We start from the raw sequence: 21,507 nt of genomic DNA on the forward strand, positions 1-21,507 counted from the left end.
AAAGGAGAGAACCTAGAGGCAGAGTTGGTTAACAAGTTGTGTGCATACTTGACCCAGGGAAGTTGAGAGCTCCAGGAGGAAGGGTTGGTAGCCACCACACACCGGAGGGCTGCCTCGAGGTCCAGATTAGCCCTTTCAGTCTGGCCGTTGGTCTGAGGGTGAAACCCGGAAGAGAGATTTACAGTTCCCCAGAGGGCTTTGGAAAACGCCTTCCAGACCTGCGAGATTAACTGGGGCATCTAATGGAATGCCATGGAGTTGGAAAACATGTCAGACCATGAGGTCCGCAGTCTCTTGTGCTGAGGAGAGTTTGGGCAGTGCTACGAAATGAACAGCCTTGCAAAAGCGATCCACAATAGTGAGGATGGTGGTGTTACCTTGAGAGGGAGGTAAACCGGTGACAAAGTTCAGCGCAATGTGTGACCATGGGCGACTACGAACTGGTAGAGGACGTAGTAGGCCAGCCGGTGGGTGCAGACGGCACATGCCGCCACGAAGGCCCGGGTATCCGCTTCCATAGTTGACCACCAGAAGTGTCGCTTGAGCAGGGAGAGAGTATGGGTCATCCCAGGATGACAGGCAAAACAAGAATTGTGCGTCCACTGGAGAACCTGGGAACAAACAGTCAGAGACAAACGACGATTAGGTGGGCCATTACCGGGGTCCGGCTGGTTCCACTGCGCCTCTCTAATCACTGACTCAGCACAGCATGCTTGCTGGGAGTTTAGTATATTGGCTGTCTGAATGTACTCTAAGTTTTTGTGATCCGTCCATACAAGGGAAAGTTGCTCAGCTCTCTCCAACCAGTGTCTCCACTCCTCCAGCGCCAACTTGACTGCCAGGAGTTCCCTGTTCCCTACATCATAGTTCTGCTCCGCTGGGGAGGGGCAACGGGAGAAGGCACAGGGTTGGAGTTTCTGGTCTGCAGCCGACTCTTGGGAAAGCGCCACCCCTACCCCTATGTCAGAGGCATCCACTTCAACCGTGAACTGACGTGAGGGGTAGGGCTGGATCAGGATGGGAGCTGAGGTGAAGAGGTCCTTGAGTTTAGCAAGAGCCAAGTCTGCTTCAGTGTTCCAAGTGAAGGGAATGGTGGATGAGGTAAGTCTTGTGAAGGGTGCTGCTACTGGACTATAATCTCTGATAAATCGCCGGTAAAAGTTGGCGAAACCCAGAAAACGTTGCAGCTGCTTACGTGTAGTAGGGATCGGCTATTCCATCACTGCTTTGATCTTCTCCGGGTCCGTCTCCACCACCTATCTCGATGATGTAGCCAAGGAAGCTCACCGAGCTGGCGTGAAACTCACATTTCTCAGCTTTGATGAAGAGCATGTTCTCCAGAAGTCTCTGGATTAGAGATAGGGGATATTTATTTTTAATGTTGATATTATTGAGACTCCAAAAATCAATGCAGGGACGTAGTGTTTTGTCCTTTTTAGCCACAAAGAAGAACCCTGCTCCTACTGGAGAGGACGAAGGACGGATTAAGCCAGCATTCAGAGAGTCATTGATATACTTCTCCATGGCCTCTACTTTGGGCCGGGACAGATTGTACAGTCGGTTGGATGAGAGAGGCATGCCAGGAAGAAGGTCAATAGCCCAGTCATAAGAGCAGTGAGGTGGCAGAGTTAAGACTATGTCTTTTCTGAAAACATTGCTTAAATCACGATACTCGACAGGTATATTAGATAGATCAGGCAGTTCAGGACTGAGAGGTGGAGCAGTGACATCTTGGGTTAGGGTTAACCCTATTCTTCCCGTGGTCCAATCAATGTGAGGGTTATGTTGTTGTAACCAGGGAAAGCCGAGAACTAATGGGGTTGTAGGGGAGGAGATCAGTTGAAACTGGATGTCTTCTCTGTGGTTACCTGATAAAACTAAGGCCACGGGGACTGTGCAGTGGGTCATCTGTGCCAGAAGTCTGCCATCCAGAGCCTAAGCCTTGCGTGGAACTTAGAGTGTTTCAGTGAGGATGCCTGCTGGAAGAGCCAAATCCTTATCCAAAAAGTTACCTTCGGCCCGTGAGTCGAGGAGAGCCAATAATGGTAAAGAGATTTGTTGGTAGCAGAGAGTCGCCTGGATCTGTAACCTCGGGGAGCCCTGGGCTGGGGGATTGTTTTGGAACCCTCACTGTAACTGTGAGCCTGTTCTTTTGGTCGCACCGTACAGGCAGCAAGAAAGTGGCCGTTTTTCTGCGGAAACGCTCTGTCAGTGTGAGATGGGTTCGGCCTAGTTGCATGGGCTCCCCTTCAGGAGATGTCTGAGGTAGAGGGTGTGTGTCAGTGGGCGAGGTATGGGCTCTGATTCTCGCGAGAGCAGCTTGAGGGATGTTGTGTGAGGAGTGAGAAAGGGGACTTCTCGGTCCGCTCCTGGCACCGTTCGCGCAAGCAGTTGTCCATCCTGATAGACTCTTATTTCCTTGTGTAAGTTAGTGGGCTCATCATGAGACGCCAGCTCGTCCTTTAATTATTCACATAGTCCTCTCACAAATACACCAATAAGTGCCTCCTCATTCCATTCCGAGTCAGCAGCCACTGTACGGATTTCAATGGAATAGTCTGCTATACTTCGGTTCCCTTGACAAAGATTAAATAACCATAACTCAGAGCTCAGAGAAGGAGGCGGTGAAGAGAGTGTTTCTGGAGATGGCTCAGGTAGCGTGGTAGGCAGAGAAGGGAAGGCAGCATGACTGGAGATGGCAGAGATCAGGTAGACCATGGTGCCTGGATCACCGGCAGAAAGTTAATCTGGAGCAGAGACAGACAAGGCCAAACAGGAGTACAACGAGCAACTGGAAAACTTAACTCGGTCAGGATTTAGGCTGTAGCGAAGGTACCGCAAGGGTGCACTGAGACAATCTGGTGCCGGTTGAATGGTAGAGCCGGGTAGATATACTGTGAGGCTTGATTGGGTGATGAACATCAGGTGTGGCGGTGATCAGCAGCAGGAGGGAAAACCAGAGCGCCCCGCCCAGGCCAGTACACACACACACATACACACACCGAGAGACAAACAGAGGACTGACAAGGAATACAGGGAGGGGAGAGCTACAATAGAGCACACAAGGATATGAGGAGAGATGTGGCTAACTATGACAGGGACATTTTACTGCTTTAAGTACTTTTACCTTTAATACTTTAAGTACATTTTCCTGATTATACTTACATACTTTTACTGAAGTAACATTTTCAATGCAGGACTTTTACATATAATATGTATTTTTACAGTGTGGTATTAGTACTTTTACTGAAGTAAAGGATCTAATATTTCCTCCACCACTGGTGAAATGATGGTGAGAAACAGGTCACCAAAGTTGTTAGGTGCTTCTGGGTCTGCTTTAGAGGGAATATTTATGAGAAACTCAGACCAGCAGGCAGCCTAGTTTCGGCAGACTGCTTAAGATAGGTTCGGATTTTTTCAAGTCTAAATACAACAAATACAACAAATACATGTCTATATGTACATTGAGAGAACTACTGGGCACTGCAATAATTTCTTCTGCTCATACTGACTGTGAAGAAATCCCTTCCTAGTACAAGTTCAATGTAAGAGGAAGACAAAATCCACAGTCTTTGTTCCGTGTAAAAGGACCTCTCATGGTTGTGGTGATTCACAATTTTGGAAAAACCTATTTTATTGACTGCTCTGTTTTAAACCACCATTGGCTGCTGACTCCTCACTCCTCTTAACCAGCTGGTTGGTAAGTACGTTACTTATGTGAGAATTAATAATTTAAATGAAGGTTGCTTGCCTATTATATTAATACCATGTTGAAACTTTTGTACACACACGCAGGGCATGAGGCTTAACAATTCAAAGTGTTGTCCTGCAGACTTGCTGACTGCAGGGAAAAGTTGATTAGCTGTTGCAAACAGGTTTACATTTATACAAAAAAACAGGGATATCAGAAAGAACATCATGCACTGAGGGCAGTATGTATTGTAATGGCCATGAGAGGAGAAGTATCAGTTTTGGGGAACGAAGCAGCGACTTTAGCAACTTACAAACAGAGGGAGTGTAGGATTCCACCCCTAGGGCGCTGTATCCACACGAAGGGTGGAATTGTGTGCCAAGAGGCTGGGACCAGCCTGTGCACCACCGAAGGGAGAGCTAAGTCTAAACCACAGCTCCTCCCACCTTTGTAGAAACCTATCAGATAGTTGTACATTCTCATTTAAAACTCTGTGTAATGTTAAGACTAGCATTATTTTTTAGGATGATGACTACAGATTAACAGCTTGCTGACTGTAGTTTTCTGAATAGAAAAGATCTTTGTACCAGATGCTTTTGATCCTCCAATGCTTTAATAAATGCCAAATTAAGGAATAGCTTCTCTCCAGACTTTTCTTTTGCAAATAAACGAACACGCTGACACTTACATCGCGTCATACATCATTAAGTTAAGTACATAAGTGAAGTTACGTTACGTATGTGACGTAAATTAAATACGTATGTTAACGTAAAATAAGTCAACGTTGACTTTTGGTTTCACACGGGACACAAACAGCAGTCTCCTGGGTGAAAGTCCTGTGTTTGTTTGACTCATCCACCCTGACCTCGTCCCTACATGGACTTCATCGCTCTTTATACTGCTTCACCTTACATTTTTTTCTCTATGACATCTCTCTGCACAATATAAGTCAGTAGAGACTAAATGGTGTGAAATGACATGCAAAAAGCAAAAAAGGTGTTGTGACAATACGCGAAATGACATTGCCGTGTTATTCATACACCATTGGGTGACACCAGGCCTGGTAGAGATCTGCACTCTACTGAGTGCACTCTTCAAGTGCACGCTCAATTTATTAATCCATGCGCTCGGTTTATTTATCCATGCACTCAATTTTGTCATAGTTTGAGGTTTTTGTCCTGTTTCCTGTTTTATTTTGAAGTGTTCTCCTCTCCTCGTGTGTCTTGTGGTTTACTTCCTGTCTTTGTTTGCTTTTCCCTCCAGTTTTGATTGTTTGTAATTAATTGCACCTGTGTCTCGTTGTCTCCCCTATCTAAGTGTATTTAGTCCGAATTTTTCCTTTGTTCAATGTCAGTTCGTCATTTGCACATCGGACGTCGTTTCCTTTATGATCAGCTCGGTCTTTTCTACTGTTCCTTTTTGACCTTGTATGGATTTTGTACCTTGCCTGCTCCTTGTCGGATTTGTTTGCCTGTCTTGGACTGCCTTCCCGATTTGGACTTCTGCCTGCCTGATTATTCGTGTAAGCCTTTCCTTTGTAATAAATTAATGAACTGCATCTGCTCTGCCTCTGCGTTTGGGTCCTATTCCCTTGTGTTCCCTACTTGACCGGGTGACACCCTCACAACAAATGTATTAATCCCTGCGCTCGGTTTATTAATCCACGCGCTCGGTTTATTAATCCCTGTGCTCCGTTTATTAATCCATGTACTCCGTATAGTGATCCCCATGAATATTTTTTCCTACCATATGACCCCCAGGGGGCTAAGTACAGAAGAAACTGCTGTTTTTTTTCTGCGGGTTAAAAACACAAAATGACTTTGTATTATCATAATCTGTATGGAATGTTTAAAATGCTTACATGTAAACAACGAAATAAAGTGAAATTTTAACACACATTGTTGTATTTTCTTTTTTTGTCTGCATTCACTGTGTCATAATTAAATGAAAAACATGTTAAAGGACAGTTGTTTAGCTTTTTGTATTTAATAAGTGAGTGAATTGTTATAAGGAAGTTATTGTATGAGGAAATCTGGAGTGGCAGAGAAGTATGTTAGAGTGGTGCAGGACATGTATGAGAGCTGTAAGACCGTGGTGAGGTGTGCTGTAGGTGTGACAGAGGAGTTTAAGGTGGAGGTGGGTCTGCATCAAGGATTGGCTCTGAGCCCCTTCTTGTTTGCTCTGGTGTTGGACAGGCTGACAGATGAGGTTAGACAGGAATCTCCATGGACTATGATATTTGCGAATGACATTTTGATTTGTAGTGAGAGCAGGGAGCAGGTGAAGGAAATCTATTGTTATCTAGAGAGATGGAGGTCTGCTCTGGAAAACGGAGGAATGAAGCTTAGCCGCAGTAAGACAGAATACATGTGTGTCAATGAGAGGGACCCAGGTGGGACGGTGAGGTCACAGGGAGCAGAGGTGAAGAAGGTGCAGGACTTCAAGTACTTAGGGTCAACGGTTCAGAGCAATGGAGACTGTGGAAAAGAGGTGAAGAGGCGAGTGCGAGCAGGTTGGAGCGGGTGGAGAAAAGTGTCAGGTGTGTTGTGTGATAAAAGAGTATCAGCAAGAATGAAAGGAAAGGTGTGCAAAACGGTGGTGAGACCAGCGTTGTTGTACAGCTTAGAGACAGTGGCACTGAAGAAAAGACAAGAGGCAGAGCTGGAGGTAGCAGAGCTTAAGATGTTGAGGTTGTGATAAGGATGGACAGGATCAGGAACAAGGACATCAGAGGGACAGCTCATGTTAGACGTTTCGGAGATAAAGTCAGAGAGGCCAGATTGAGGTGGTTTGGACACGTTCAGAGGAGAGACTGTGAATATAATAGTAGAAGGATGCTGAGGTTGAAGCTGCCAGGCAGGAGCTCTAGAGGAAGACCAAAGAGGAGATTTATGGATGTAGTGAGAGAGAACATGAAGTTAATTGGTGTGAGTGAAGAGGATGCAGAGGACAGGGTTAGATGGAGGCACATGATTCGCTGTGGCGACCCCTGAAAGGAAACAGCCGAAAGGAAAAGAAGAAGAAGAAGTGAATTGTTTTTCATTATGACATGAACATTAATGCCATATTAAAACCAAATCACAACACATAAAAACGAAGTGAAGAGGTGTATTGCATTTCAGTGTTGTCCAACATAGACCTGCCAGTACTAAATGCAAAGTGCAGGTAAGCTTTTTCCAATACAGTGTAATGAGCAAAAGTCTTAAAAAGGGGCACTGGTACATTACTTCTGTACCATTTGTGTGTGTGTGTGTTGAGCCAGCAGGATGTCAGCCAGAAAAGAACTTTAGTGCTCACACTCTACAGGCCACAGTGAACAACTTTCATTGCAATGAATGGATGGGTCGGCATCTTGGGACACAGTATTCACTTTTCTCCATGAGTCAGAGGAAAAAATATAATAATGAATACAGGTTTATTTAAAAAAAACCCTTTATATACCCAGGGAAGTTTCACTGAGAGCAGTGCTTTCTTTTTCAGGTAAGCAGTATTGTTAGGTGTAATTACTATTGCAGTTTTAAAGGTTTGGATCTAATGTTAAATCTTTGTGGAGAGAAGGTCAACAGAGGTCAGCAACAAAGAGTTTAACACAGGTAGCTAACGTATACCAGCACAGCTTTAAAGCTCACCTTTTCCCTCATGCGGTCCTGGTGTCCCATGATTATGGCAGGAGGATACTTCTGCCTCAGGTGGTCTAGGAACACCTCCTTCTTCCTCTCCACTTCGGAGTGCTGCATCATCAGGCTGTCCAGCTGGCTGTCCCTGCTGCTGGTACCAGCAGCAGTGGCGTAGCTTTGTGGTAAGGTGCTAGGAGACCGTGGATCTGAACCGTAGGAGGAGAGGTCCAGGTTACAGAGCAGGCTGCTGTTGGTGTACTGTTTGTTCTGCAGCAGACGTTCAGTGCTGCTGTCCACAGCAGAAGAAGAAGAAGAGACTCTGGAAAGGGAGTTTCCTGAATCTGAGTGGGATGGATGAGAGGGGAAAGGAGTGAGGAAACAAGATGAGAGTACAGAGACAAAGAATAGACAAGGATGAAAGAGAAGAAAATATAGGACAGGACAAGAAAAGGCCGGGTTCAGAGAGGACAGAAAAAACAGATATGACAGGATGAAATGTATGGCTACATTAAAATGTTAACACTTGTCACTTGTTGTAACTGTTACAGTGTGTCATCCTTTTTTCACTTCGACAAGATGAAACTAAATATGTTGAAATAATGAAGATATGTAAATACATTTTGTAATATCTCTCAAGCTCACTCAGTCTCGCTTCAATTCAAACTGCACATAAACTCTGGAAGCGTTTAATTATATGAAATAAACTGAAAATTGATTTCAGATTATTTTGACCAGGGCTGTAGCCAGGGTCCATATTTAGCAAACTGCTAAACGTAAAATTTTGTGTAGTGAAACATAAAAGTAAAAATCCCTCATTTTAACTAGTACTCACAAACTTAAGAATAACAACTATTCATCCAATTTCTTTTATCTTAAAAATACTTAAATTTAAGAGCGCTCCAGAGGTTTCTCAGGTTGGTTTAGAGTAGATTCAAAAGCAACATGAGAACATTAGAAAAGCAACATGTATAATTCAGAATGGGCTGGTTTTAGCTCATTATTTGCATTTGATTTTAACATTCAGGATAGGATGTTACATCTTCTTTTTTTGCATTTACCAGGGGTTCAAATCGTAGAAAAGGTTTCAGTCGTAGTCATCTGGACACTGTTTTCAGAATCAAGACATTTCGGCTCCCATCCGGAAGTCATTCTCAATTGATTACAGGGGTTCAAATAACAAGAGGAAAGCTGGCATTGACTTTGTTTGTAATCACTTTATTGTCTGCACTTCGTCAGTGTGGTACTAAATTCTCCTCACAAGTTCTCTGATGTACATCCTCTACCAACAGCAGGATTCCCTCCAGGTATTTTTTTTGTTTTGGTTTCCATTCGCGAATCTCGTGAACGGCCCTGTCTAGAGCCAGTGTTTGGTTTGTCCGTTCTGGGCTACTGTAGAAACATGGTGGTGCAACATGGCGGCCTCCATGGAAGAGGACCTGCTCCCTCTGTAGATATAAAGGGCTTATTCTAACACGATTCTTATTTTCAGGTGATTATACACTAATGAAAACATACTTATGAATATTATATTCCATTTCTGCCGATAGATCCTCCTGAATGTTACACACAGGACCTTTTAAAGGTTACTCCTACACTTCATTGTCAGTAGAAATTAATCTATTGATAAATGTGTCTTATTGTTCAACAAACAACTTCAAGTTGACTCTCTAGAGCATAACTGTCAGAAGTTTGATAAATACAGGCCCTGAATTTTTTAAATACTGAGGTCATTGGTCCAGTTCCCCCCAACACAATAAAGTCTCTCAAACGTTTTAACCATTGTCATTTCCTTTATTTATCTAATTGTTCAATTATATTTCACAACACCAGTTTCAAAGCCTTCTGGGTGTGCTTGTCAATGGTGTCATATGCTGTTTAATATAAACACCAGAAGGAGGTGCAATTAACAGTTAACCTTCTATTAGAAACTGTAGCGACAGTTTGCTAACCCACAACCTAGCTAACGTTACATTACTTGCTGTGTCGCTGTTCGCTCTGTATCATGGTATTTGTCATGGTATTGGATTTCTCCAGAATCCCATACCCCACCTTTAATCGCAAACAATCACGTATGGCTTGGAAAAGCCCCCAAAGAAGATATTTTAACGCAAAACATTACATTACTGTGGCACATGCCCTGCAGTAACCCCTGTCCCGCCCACCTGCTCACCTGTTCCCACCTTGCCTCATCAACCCTGCAGTATATATACAGGCCCACTCATTCCCTGCCAGACTATCTATTGTCCTTACGCCATAGCTGTCCAGCCTTTTGTTCTGCCTGCCTGACCCCTTTTTTGATACATTTGCATGCCTGATTTTGACCATGAGTAAGCATGAACTTTTACCTAAACTGCTTGTCTCTTAGTTGTGCATCTGGATTTAAAAATGGCTACCCACTGAGCTTTTATGTAATGTGCATCAGTGTGTGGATAAATGCTGTAACAATGGAGGAACAATATGCAGCTCTGCAGATGATGAGAACAACAGATTCAGGGAGGCTAAAAAATAAAATACAACACATCTTTCATTCAGCTTCAGATAGCACTCTCCATACACAGCTGGAGAGGGATTGTCACTGAAATATAAATAATGTGAACAGGGAATTACAAGAGTTTATGTAGGCTAAGTATCTGAAGCCTGAATGATACTGTTCTCATGAGGTGTCGATAATTGATCATACTCAAGGTGAGTATGGAAGTAGATTGATGGATTATCCGATGAGTTCCAGATTAAATTTTCCATGGCATGCATTAACTGACTTAATGTTAACAAATGCTAGCAGTTAGTTACTTCATTGTTATCACAGACTATTGCTGACACTGATAAATATTTCTGTTCCACAGTGTATTTTTGCTAAAAGAGGCTATAAAGCTCCATAGATCTGAGAGGAACTGCAGAGTTAGAAATATAATAACTCTCTGTGGGTTTGTCATGAGTGACACTTGTCACATTACACATAGTCTTTTGCTCTACTGTTAGTATAAAAAGATAACGATATCGAATAGTGCAGCTTTAAGATATAACAATAATTGTTTTGTTAACATACAACAAAACAATTGTTGTTTTATCTTTGTTAAAATGAACAACCAGTCCGATGGTCACTTCCAGTACAGAGCTGTGATTCATATATATTAAGTTACAATTATTATTATATTAAGTAATAAGGATAACTATCTATACAGCATGAAGTTACAAAGTGCTTTACAGTAAAACACAGAATAAAAAGTCAATAAGATCCAAAACATACAACAGATATATAACAAGATAAAATAATTTAAATAGTTACAATAAATACCATCAGTTAAGAAACATCCATAAGAGAAAAGTGATTCTTAAGAAGAGATTGAAAAGAGGACACTGAGTTTGCCTTCCTGAGATCTTCAGGCAGGGAGTTCCACAGCTGAGGGGCCCGACAGCAGGGGCCTGTCACCTTTAATGACCAGTCGAGATTTTGGAACCATTAGTAGGGCCCTGCCAGAGGATCTCAAGCAGCGATCAGGCTCATAGGGAGTTAGCAAATCACAGATACAGGCAGGAGCCTGACCATGGCTTTAAAAACGAGCAGTAAAATCTTTCATCATCATAAAACGCACAGGTAACCAGTGAAGGGCAGCAAGGATCGGTGCAATGTCGTCCCTTCTCTCAGTACGTGTTAAAAGCCTGGCAGCAGTGTTTTGTATAAGTTGCAGAATAAAGTGCATTGCAATAGTCAAAAGCATGGATGACCTTTTCTAGATCTGCAGATGAAAGGAATGACCTGGTCTTGGTTAAATGTCTCAGTTGGACAAAGCAGGACTGTACCACTTTAGTCACCTGAGCATCAAAAGTAAAAAAGTACACCTAGGAAAAAAGCCTCTTTTTTAAACGTTATTAGATAAGGCACCCAGACTAGTCGAGAGATTGTTAATACTGCTAGTGCTGAAGGGCCAGAAATAATGGTAACATGTATTCAGTAAATAAAAGGGGACCCAGAATAGACCTCTGGGGGACCACACAAAAGAGAGGAGCATGAGAGGAGGAGGCATCTCCAAACACTACAGAGAAGGACCTGTTTTACAGATAAGACATGGACCAATCCAGAGCCACATCACTGATTCCAACATAGTTCTTCAGACGGCTGATTAAGGCATTGTGGTCCACTGTGTAAAAGGCTGAGCTGAGGTCAAGGAGAATTAAGATGGAGCACTGGCCTGTGAACCTGGATGGGACAAATGATTTATGTTGTCTTCAGCGTCATCTTCAACTTTGTTTTTATCCAGAAAGCAATTTGATTTACAGGCCAGCATTACGCACACAGGTCACAGGAACACACTGATGACAATGAGCAGCAGAAATTTATAGTCAAAGACATAAAAGTGATGTTAAATATTGCTTTCTGCGACCATGGACTGTTCAGGCTCTATAGTGCAGATTTGGTGCTAGATCCATTTGTTATGTAAATGTGTAAATTTGTATATACAGTATGTAATTGGATTCTTTGGTACAGTATTTTTACTATTGTGAAGGGAAACAAACAAGAATGGCTCGCTATTTTTAAAAAGGTTTGTAACATGCCCAGTCCTCAGTCAAACATGTATTTCATCCATAGTCTAAGAAGAGACGACATAAAGACATGATAGCAATTTCTTGTTGCTAAGCCATATACTGTATATAATATTGCATTTTGTCCAGGTGGAGCCAAATTTTAAACTCTATATACTGTTGCTAGTGAGCTAGTGAGCCTTCTTGTACTTGAACGTAACTTTGGTGCACTAATCACATAAGCACTGTGTAGTTCTCCCTTTGAACCCCACACATAAGCACACACACAGACTCCCTCCTCCCTCCTCTATGTCCCATAAACCAACATAAATGGCTGATGGCACTGTACAGCCTTTGTGGTTGGACAAAGTAATTAGTTCAGTCTAAATGGCACTGATCCAGCCCTAACTAGAGCATACTGCTCTGGCTGCTGTGACTGATGTCATCCCCAGAGCTGTGTGGCATTATACATTGTCAGACCTGCAGGCTCTAACATACACACATATACACACATACACTGTAAAAGATGACACCCTGAATTCACAGCAGTGGTGAAACATCAGTGGTGCAGAAACGTTGCTTAAGCGACCATCAGTCCAAACCACACTGACTCTGACTTCAGTTATGAATTCAAACACTGACTCATGCCAACTGCTGTTATTTAGAAGTAAGCAGAGTAGAAGAATTTCAAAGTGGACTGTCCTCTAGCTCCACTACTTTGCTTTTCAATTTATTCAGTTAGCATTTTACTACTAATAGTACTTATTTAATGATTGTTAGAGTTCACAATTTCATTAGTAGGAGATGAGGTAGGATCTTTTTGTAGTTTGAAATCCTTCATGCTTAGGTAAAATTGAGTCAATGTGAATTAAAACTTTGTTTTGGTAAAGATAACATATCTATTCTGTGATATGGATAGCTACATGCAAAGTTAGACAAAGCTAGTTTTGATTCAGTTCAGTTACATGAATTTTTACTCTGTGAAAAGTTGTATAATGACTGGGGATTGGGGAGTACACATTTATAACAGAAAGCTTACACTATCCAGTTTCATTATGGGAAGTGTAGGAGTGTTTTGGAGCTTGACCCATACTAGGAACTAAAAGTCAGGATATCTGCTGCTTCGATTTTGATCATTCTTTTTTTACTCTGTCTCTCCTTTCTTTATGGAACTGCAACACGAAATCGCTGGAGAACTCTTTAAAGCACAGGGCCTATTACATTCACAGTACAAGTGCAATACAAGAAGCGTTCTTTGCATTCTTGTGATAATATGCTAACTGCTGATGATATAATGATTAAATTTGGATGCTTCATCAATATAATACTCAAGGGTCAACTACATACCACAGTAATCATTCCTACTCTAGCATCACATCAGCTCTACCTCTCCAATGGGACCTGGTTCTTTTACAATCTCAGACTGGGTCAAAGTTAGCTGATTTATGTGCATTTTCAATGTAAGCAGAGAGCTTGCACATATTCATGTGTGGCATATGCAGTATGTTTGTGTGGAATGTGTGATGGTTGTTTGCATAGTGTTTTTGGACTAGGCTTTCAGGTTAACAGTTGCTACCTGATAATTCTGCAAGATTTGTTGAAAAAAGAATGACAACAAATGTTGAAAACTTTTTTTAAGAAAGTCTCTTAATTGAGAAACTGAAGACTACAGGTGTATAATCTTTTACTCATTTCTTGTAGTGTACAGATGGGCTCCCCTCTCTCTCTCACACACACACACACAGTTTCATCATCCTGACATTTAGAGCTGTCCTGGAGCTTTGCTGTCTGTAATGAGGAAACTTTGTGACTGGTTGAATGGAAAAACATTTTTTTAAATAGCTGGACATTTTTATTTTACTGTGTGTGGTGGTGACAAAACACAACACGGCCTGGAATGTGAGGAGATACTGGCAGGCATGAATAATGGGCCGAGAAAGTAACAATATATTTAGATGAAGTTGAACCAATGTGACCAAACTTTGTGGGCCCATTGAGACAGACTAAAAGTGGAGGTGCAGGGGTATAGGCACCCCCACCTCAGAGATAACCCTGATGATGTCATCAGCTTGGGCTTAGAGACTCCAAATTTATTACAGAAAGCCTGGGCTACAAACTGGAGGTGTGGAGTTTGAAAGACATGGGTGTGACAGGGAGGGTCTGATGAAAACATGCAGTAGCCCAACATTATGGAAGTGCAATACTAAATCACTGGAGTACTATTTTATGTGTATGACCTGTAAAAGAAAAATACAAGGAGCAGTCTTTCATTCATGTTACAGTATGCTAACTTCTGCTGCAATAGTCCAGTTACACTAAAATTTTAATTGGCAACTACACAATGCACCACATATTGCTGCTCTAGCATCACATCACCTCTGTGGACTGATTGGTTTAGAATCTTAGGCTGGGTCCAAGTTATCTGATCTTTGGTCTCTTGCAAGTTTTGAAACTTTACAAAAGTGCAGTACTAAATCACTGGGGGACTTTTTGAAGGTGAAGCTCCCCATTGTCAGGTAAAAAGAAGCAGCTGGTGACATATCTGGAGCAGGGTCGCAGGGGCTGGAGCCCAGTTCACATTGGGTGAGAGGTGGGGTACACCCTGGGCAGGTCACAAGTCATAGGCACACCTGTGGGCAAATTGGAGTTGCCAGTTAACCTAACCAGCATGTCTTTGGACAGGAACTGAGGCAACAGTGATGACCACTGCACCACCATCTAGTAAGATCACAACTGAACAGTATAAAGCCCTGATCTGACTTCAGTACAGACAATGGATGCGCACACACTTCTATACCTACCACAATCAGGGGTCTACATACATAGACACATTCCACACATGCACAGTAGAAAGCATTATGGCAACCTCCTGACATGAAAAAAAAAGCTCCTTTATTTGTTGTATTTGGCTGAACAACAAGAAAAAGTCAAAACAAGAAAATGACCAAGCTTAACAATAATACGAACAAGGATGGGGAATACAATACATACATACAGTGCACAAAACAAGCGTCCAGTTTGCTTTTCTAGTGCATGCGTTGTATGTGTGATGCACTTGTAGTGTGTACAGTCTGCAGTCACAAATATAAAACTGACACATAACTTCATTTTAAATTGCTTGGATTCATTGTATTTTCTTCTGTGTTAAACATTCCCACAGCCTCCTCTCATCAGTGACACACAGCACACAACATAAGCTGGCAGAGTATAACTTAATCCATTCAGTCCAAACTGACATAGTAACTCAGACAGAAACTATTCCTCCAACATGACTATTAGACTTTCTCTCACTAGACTCTGTTCTTAATGAGGCTTAAGCTGTGCTCAATTTAGTGGTATATTAGTCAAGAATGAGGTAGTACCATTTCTCTTAGGGCAGGCATGACTCAGAACAACTGGTTGTTACAGAAAAACTGGTTATTTATTCTAATAAATGATTAAAATTGCACTAATATTTATAGATTAACAACTGATCAAATAACTATGTGTAATGTGAAAGGTGTTGCTCATAGTGATGTTATCAAAGTATCACCAGCACTGTAGTTTTCCTCTGCTCTACAGAGCTAGTTAGCCTCTTTAAACTCATTGTTTTGGTTTTCTGATCCACAAACCCCACTCTCATCAACATTGTTTCCAGCAGCAGGCAGCTGTTTTCAGTGACAAAGCTCTGATAAACCTACTGTACACTACCAGCTCAGCACCAAACAGCAGAAAGGCACAGTTAGAGACTAGCTGGTTAACACAGTGGAGCATTTAACAGCTAAAGAGTTAGATATGGTTCTTAGGGGTTGGTGGAGACCAAACCAGAGTTAAAAGGAGAGTGAATATTGGACTTACATTCATCCAGTGGACACAAGCACGACTCCAAATGAGTCAAGATCAAGTTGCTCTGTAACTGCTGGATGTGTGAATAAACAACTGTTTGCTAACACGTTCCCCATAACAATTTTAGCTTTAACCCGCTACCAGAATTCCCCAAATCGTCTTGGACAGGACACTAGCAGGGCTTTAGTTATCACTACTGTTAAGTGGACCTGTTTTATCTTTTATCAAGAGGAAATAACATCACTGTCATCATACTCTGACTGAATATCATGAACTAGAAAGCCAGGAAAACAAGTAAAATTTGATACAATAGTCTTAACTCAAGTTCCACTTACTTATTTTTTCTAGTGCTTTCAAGATTTTTTTTTTTGAGATCTAAGATTGTAAAGATTATTTAAGATTATTTTGCCAACTACTATTCCAGAGGTCTAGAATGAACTTTCAGCCTCAATTGGGAAGAGATGCCTACAAAATATGCATTTTTTTAGGTGCATACCTTAATACCTTAGATGATTAGTGTTTTTTGTAGCTTCTTCACTTCATCAAGCCTGACTTTCTGACATGTCAGAAAATTTAGAAATGAGTTTACTTGCTATCATGAGATATTGTATTTCACAGTTTTCACAATTTATTGTGTATTTAGTGTTGTAGGCATACCAAAGATCCCTTGTTGGTTGTATATTTTGGAAGTTCTGTGCTATTCTACAGCAGGTTAGTCTGAGAAACATTATTGTTTCCTCAATTTCCAGTTTGTGACATTGCATTACTCTTCTGATATTTAAATTAAATGAGAAAGTTAGTAAAACATATTATGTTTTATAATAACACAAACACTGGAGCTACAGTTTAATACAATACTTTAAGGTTACCTGTAGTATTTGTTCCAGTTCCAGCATGTTCAGCTAATAGAGTTCTGTCTGTTCACACTCTGATGTCTCACACAGGCTGCAGGGATATAGAGCCCACACTGCTCAGGGCACTGCACTTGGAAAGTTCAAATAGGAAGTCTGTATGTGTGTGTGTGTGTGTGTGTGTGTGTTCCTGAGGAAACACTAATGGGGCGTTGGTCTCACCTTTTCCAGACCTCCTCTAGTTTGCCCTCAAAGTTAGGGAGGGAGTTATAGTACAACATCATAACAAAACACTGGCAATGTGCAGTGATTCCCCCAAGGTGAGATGGAGGGTGTAATTAGGGAGACTATGACAGTTAAGATTTAGCTACAAAATAGTATAGTATTCATCAGCTAACCGCCAATTAGTGGAATTATATAGATTCAACAATACACCACTTAAGGCACACTTCAATCTGCAGTTTGAATTGTATTTTCATAAAAAAATGTTTCAAAGGAAGGAATAATAAATTAATGAATTACTAACCCCATCATTCTTAACGAGGTAATAAGGTACAAAGTCTCATTTAAGCCAGGCTACATTTCAGAAGAATGATATTTGTAAGTTCTGCTGTGAAGACATCATAAAAGTTTTGCATCCTTTGTGGAAATTATTACACTCTTCAATATTGAATTTATAAAAACAAAACAAAAGAGACTCCAACCATGCTAGCGGCTCTGTGAGCAGTGCCTTGAGCAAAATGCTAACATCATGCTAACATGCTCACAATAACAAAACCAACATGCTGATGATTAAAAGGTATAATGTTTACCATGTTCACCATCTTATTTACCATGTTAGCATGCTAACATTAACATATGCTGCTGTAAACACAAAGTACAGCTGAAGCTGATGGGAATGTCATTAGTTTTGCAGATATTTGGTCATAAACCAAAGTATTGGACAAATTCAAATTGTGACCTACTGGCGATGCTAGATGAAAGGCCAGATAACCACCAACGTTATTACAATTCATCCTGAGGGGAACATGAATGTCCAAACCAAATTTCATGGCAACCCATCTAATAGCTGTTGAGATATTTCACCCATGACACAAATGTCAACCTTGTGGTGGTGCTAGGTGAAAAGTCAAGAGATCATCAGTAGGATTCACCCTCTGGGAAACATGAATGTCTGCACAAGATTTCATGTCAATCCATCCAATATTTGTTGAGACAGTATTTCAGTCTGACAAAAAGAGCTGGACCGACCAACATTGCCAGCCCTAAAGCCCTGCCGCTAGCATTTAGTAATTTTACCAAGTTTTGAAATTGAAATAGATCTAGAACGAGCACTTTAAATGTAAAGTGTAACCAAGCAGGTTACAGATAGGTGTTCCCAAGTTCAAGATTGAATCTCCATGCTCACCCCTGTTACTATCTGAGATGCAGGGGTGGAAGACATTAATTACATTTACTCTGGTTACTGTAACAAAGTTGTTTTTTGTATACTTGTCCTTTTTTTTGACTATTTTCAAAATTCTGTAATTTCACTTGTACTTAAGTATTTTTTAAACTCAATTATTGTCCTTTGCTGCAATTCAACTTAAGGTGCAGGGTAAATTTATTTATCATTTTACAACACAGGGTTGTATAACGAGATTTGAGTTGTAGTTCCCTTTATGCTACTCACAAACAAACATTATATACAACAATTATATACAGTAGATGAGTGAATAAATAATAAATCATGTAAATAAAACAATTTTATATGGTGGAGTGCTGTGCATGAATTATGGCAACGGCAGCGCATGTAGATGCAGCATCTGATAGTGTTACAGTTTGAGGGTTTTCCATTTCCTGTTTTATTTTGAAGTATTCTCCTTCCCTTGTGTGTCTTGTGGTTTTACTTCCTGTCTTTGTTTGCTTTCCCTCCAGTTTTGATTGTTGGCCCTTCCTTGATTGTTTGCACATATGTCTCGTTGTCTCACCTCCCCTAGAGTATTTAGTCCGGTTCTCTTTCTTTGTTCAGTGTTGGATCATTGTGATTCCTGTCTTGAGTTTTGTTCCTGACATTTGTGTGTGTCGCCGTTTGGTGCCCTTTTTTGTTGTACCTGATTCCTGTGCCCAGTTCCCCGGCATTCTTACTGTGAGTTCTGTTTTGGATTCTTTGTCTCCCTTGGACCTTGGCTGGATTCTGGATTTTGAACTTTGCCTGCTTCCTATTGGACTGTTTAGCCACATTGGACTCACTTCCCTGTTTCCACCACTGCCAGCCGGTAACCCATTTTCCTGTTACCTGTTTGTTACCTGTCTGCCTACCGGTCTGTCTGCCTGTACCTGCCTGTAAACCACATCACCCCCAATAAACACTGTAGCCATCAGGCTACTTCACCCTCATACTGCTTCCTGGTCATCTGCATTTGGGTCCACATACCACTACACAGCACATGACAGCATGATCTGACTAGTCATGGACCCAGCAGAAGTCGACTCTCTCATGGGGGAGTTGAAGGAAGTGTTCTCCACGCTAGAGACATTCCGCCTTTCCATTCAGGACTCAGTGGATATCAAACACAGGCATTGTGTATACTCCTTAATGGAGAGGACAATACTATCCAGACCCAGGCTTGCGACTCTTTATGGTAGAGAACCTTGCGGCAATCTCCAGCATGAGGCAAGATTTGCAGCCCTACCTCAACTCCAGGCCTGCCAGTCACCAGCCTGCACCCCAGCCTGCTGGTCTCCAGTCAGCATCTCAGCCTGCAAACCAGGTGGTACCTCAGGCTGTTGCTGTCTTGGCACCTTCTGGGAAACCCTCCAGGAGGAAGTGTGGCTCCCACAGCTGCACAGCTGCCCAGCTGCTCGAGTGCGCTGCTGCCCAGCTGCTCGCCTGTGCCGCTACCACAAAACACTCCCTGCTGGATCGCAGCAGCCATCACTCCCTGCTGGATTGCAGCAGCTCCCTGTCGCTGCTGGATCGCAGCAGCTCCCAGCCCCAGGACTCTCTGCTGCCCACGTCTCTGCAGAGACCTGCTCCACCAACATCATGATCAAGCACTCAACGGGCGGACTGTGTTCCGAGCTGAAGGACTGAGGACATCTCCTCACTGTCCTTGTGGTCAGAGGAGGCCTATGAGACACCTATGAGACACTTCAGGGATGTTTTGAGGTGACAAACTTGGATGCACTCTGTGAGGCTCATGGAGAGGACACTGACGGGCTCACTGAGTGCATCACTGGCTACATTAACTTCTGTGTGGACTGCAATGTCCCAACTAAGGTGGTCCATTGTTATCCAAATAACAAACCGTGGGTAACAAAGGACATCAAAGACATCCTGAATGCCAAGAGGAGGGCCTTTACCGATGGGAATAGGGAGGAGGTGAGGGCAATCCAGGTCGACCTGAAGGAGAAGATCAGGGAGGAAGCTGGAGTGAAAACTCCAGCAGAACAACATGAGAGAGGTTTGGAGCGGCATGAAGAGCATGACTGGCTTCAGACTGACTGGCAGCAGAGGAGTTGAAGGCAGCCAACAAACTTAATCTGTTCTTTAACAGATTCGACACACTGGCTCCTGTTCATCCCCCCTCTAACTCAGCTGCTGTCAGTCCTCAGACTCCTCTGAGTCCACTGCTCCCCCCTCCTCCATCTTCTTCGGAGAGTCCTACTCCCAACAGCCCTCTCAAGACCAATGACTCCCCCCCTCCCCCGCCTGTAACCTCTGCTGTTTGGTTGCTGACCAGATGAGAGGACAGCTGATGAAACGCCATTCAAACAAGGCTGCAGGCCCCGATGACAGTTGCCCCGGGGTGCTAAAAGCCTGTGCCCCCCAGCTATGTGGAGTCCTTCAACATGTCTTCAACCTGAGCCTGAGTCTTCAAAGGGTCCCTGTTCTGTGGAAGACATCTTGCCTCGTTCCTGTGCCGAAGATGCCTAGCAGACACTAACAGACTCAACAAACTGATCCGTAAGGCCATTGATATTGTGGGGGTGGAGCTGGACTCTCTATTGGTAGTGTCAGAGAGGAGGATGCTGGCCAAACTACATGACATCTTGGACAGTGTCTCCCAACCACTCCATGACGTGCTGGTCAAACAAAGGAGTACCTTCAACGGAAGACTCATCCCCCCCAAAAAGCACCACAGAGCGCCACAGGAAGTCATTCCTGCCTGTGGCCATCAAACTCTTTAACTCCTCCCTTTAAGTGTCAGTCTATATGACCCTAAGTCATTAAACTGGACATTGGACCATTAACGTCACTGCAATTCTTGAAATAATTGGGCAATATTCTCTGTTTAATACTGCTGTGCAATATACTCTTTTCAGTTTAAAATTCCTTATTTATTGATATTTATTCATACTTCTATTACTGCTGTGCAATATCCACCTTCTCATAATCATCTTAATAAGCTACACTTAACTTGACAGTACAAGCACTATTACTTATTACTTATATTATTACATTGTATTATTATACTGTACATACTTATCATCAACAGATAAATCCACTTTGTACTTTACACTTATTTTAATTTTATACTTATATCCACTTTGTACTTAATTTATCTTGCCTGTACTATAGTGTATTATATTTTGATTTGCTTAGAACTTCTATTCCTGTGTGCACTGACGTGATAGTGAGCAGCTGTAACAAAAGAGTTTGCTCTCGGGGATCAATAAAGTATTTCTGATTCTGATTCTGAAGACTTTCCTCTTTGATAAAGCTTATAATTAGGGCTGGTGAGTCTTGAACCATCCCTTAGTTATGCTGCTACAGGCCTAGACTCCCTAGAGACTTCCCATGATGCACCTCTCTCCTCCTCTCCCTCTCCATCTGTATGCATTCTTATCCCATTAATGCATGTTACTAACTCGACATCTTCTCTCTCCCGTAGTTTTGTGCTTTCTCATCTCTCTCCTCTCTCGTTCTGTCACTTTCACCAGGTATTTCTGCCTCCGGAGCTGCAGAGTCTGGATCTGTGATTGTGGGCCACCTGCTGCCAACATGTTCCTGCTCGAC

General features: G+C 42.3%; 1 protein-coding gene across 2 annotated transcripts in view; it reads right to left on the reverse strand.

The window, feature by feature from the left end:
* Window positions 1–21,507, reverse strand: part of si:ch211-207d6.2 (sickle tail protein) — a 211,124-nt gene that overhangs the window by 151,612 nt on the left and 38,005 nt on the right. For both annotated transcript variants that reach the window (XM_044218727.1, XM_044218728.1), the window contains exon 2: window positions 7,321–7,649. In XM_044218727.1, coding sequence (XP_044074662.1) covers window positions 7,321–7,649 — 329 coding nt within the window. The remainder of the gene's footprint in view (window positions 1–7,320; window positions 7,650–21,507) is intronic.

This window comes from Siniperca chuatsi, linkage group LG13 (genome assembly GCF_020085105.1).
Source record: "Siniperca chuatsi isolate FFG_IHB_CAS linkage group LG13, ASM2008510v1, whole genome shotgun sequence".
In the NCBI taxonomy this organism is placed as follows: Eukaryota; Metazoa; Chordata; class Actinopteri; order Centrarchiformes; family Sinipercidae; genus Siniperca; species Siniperca chuatsi.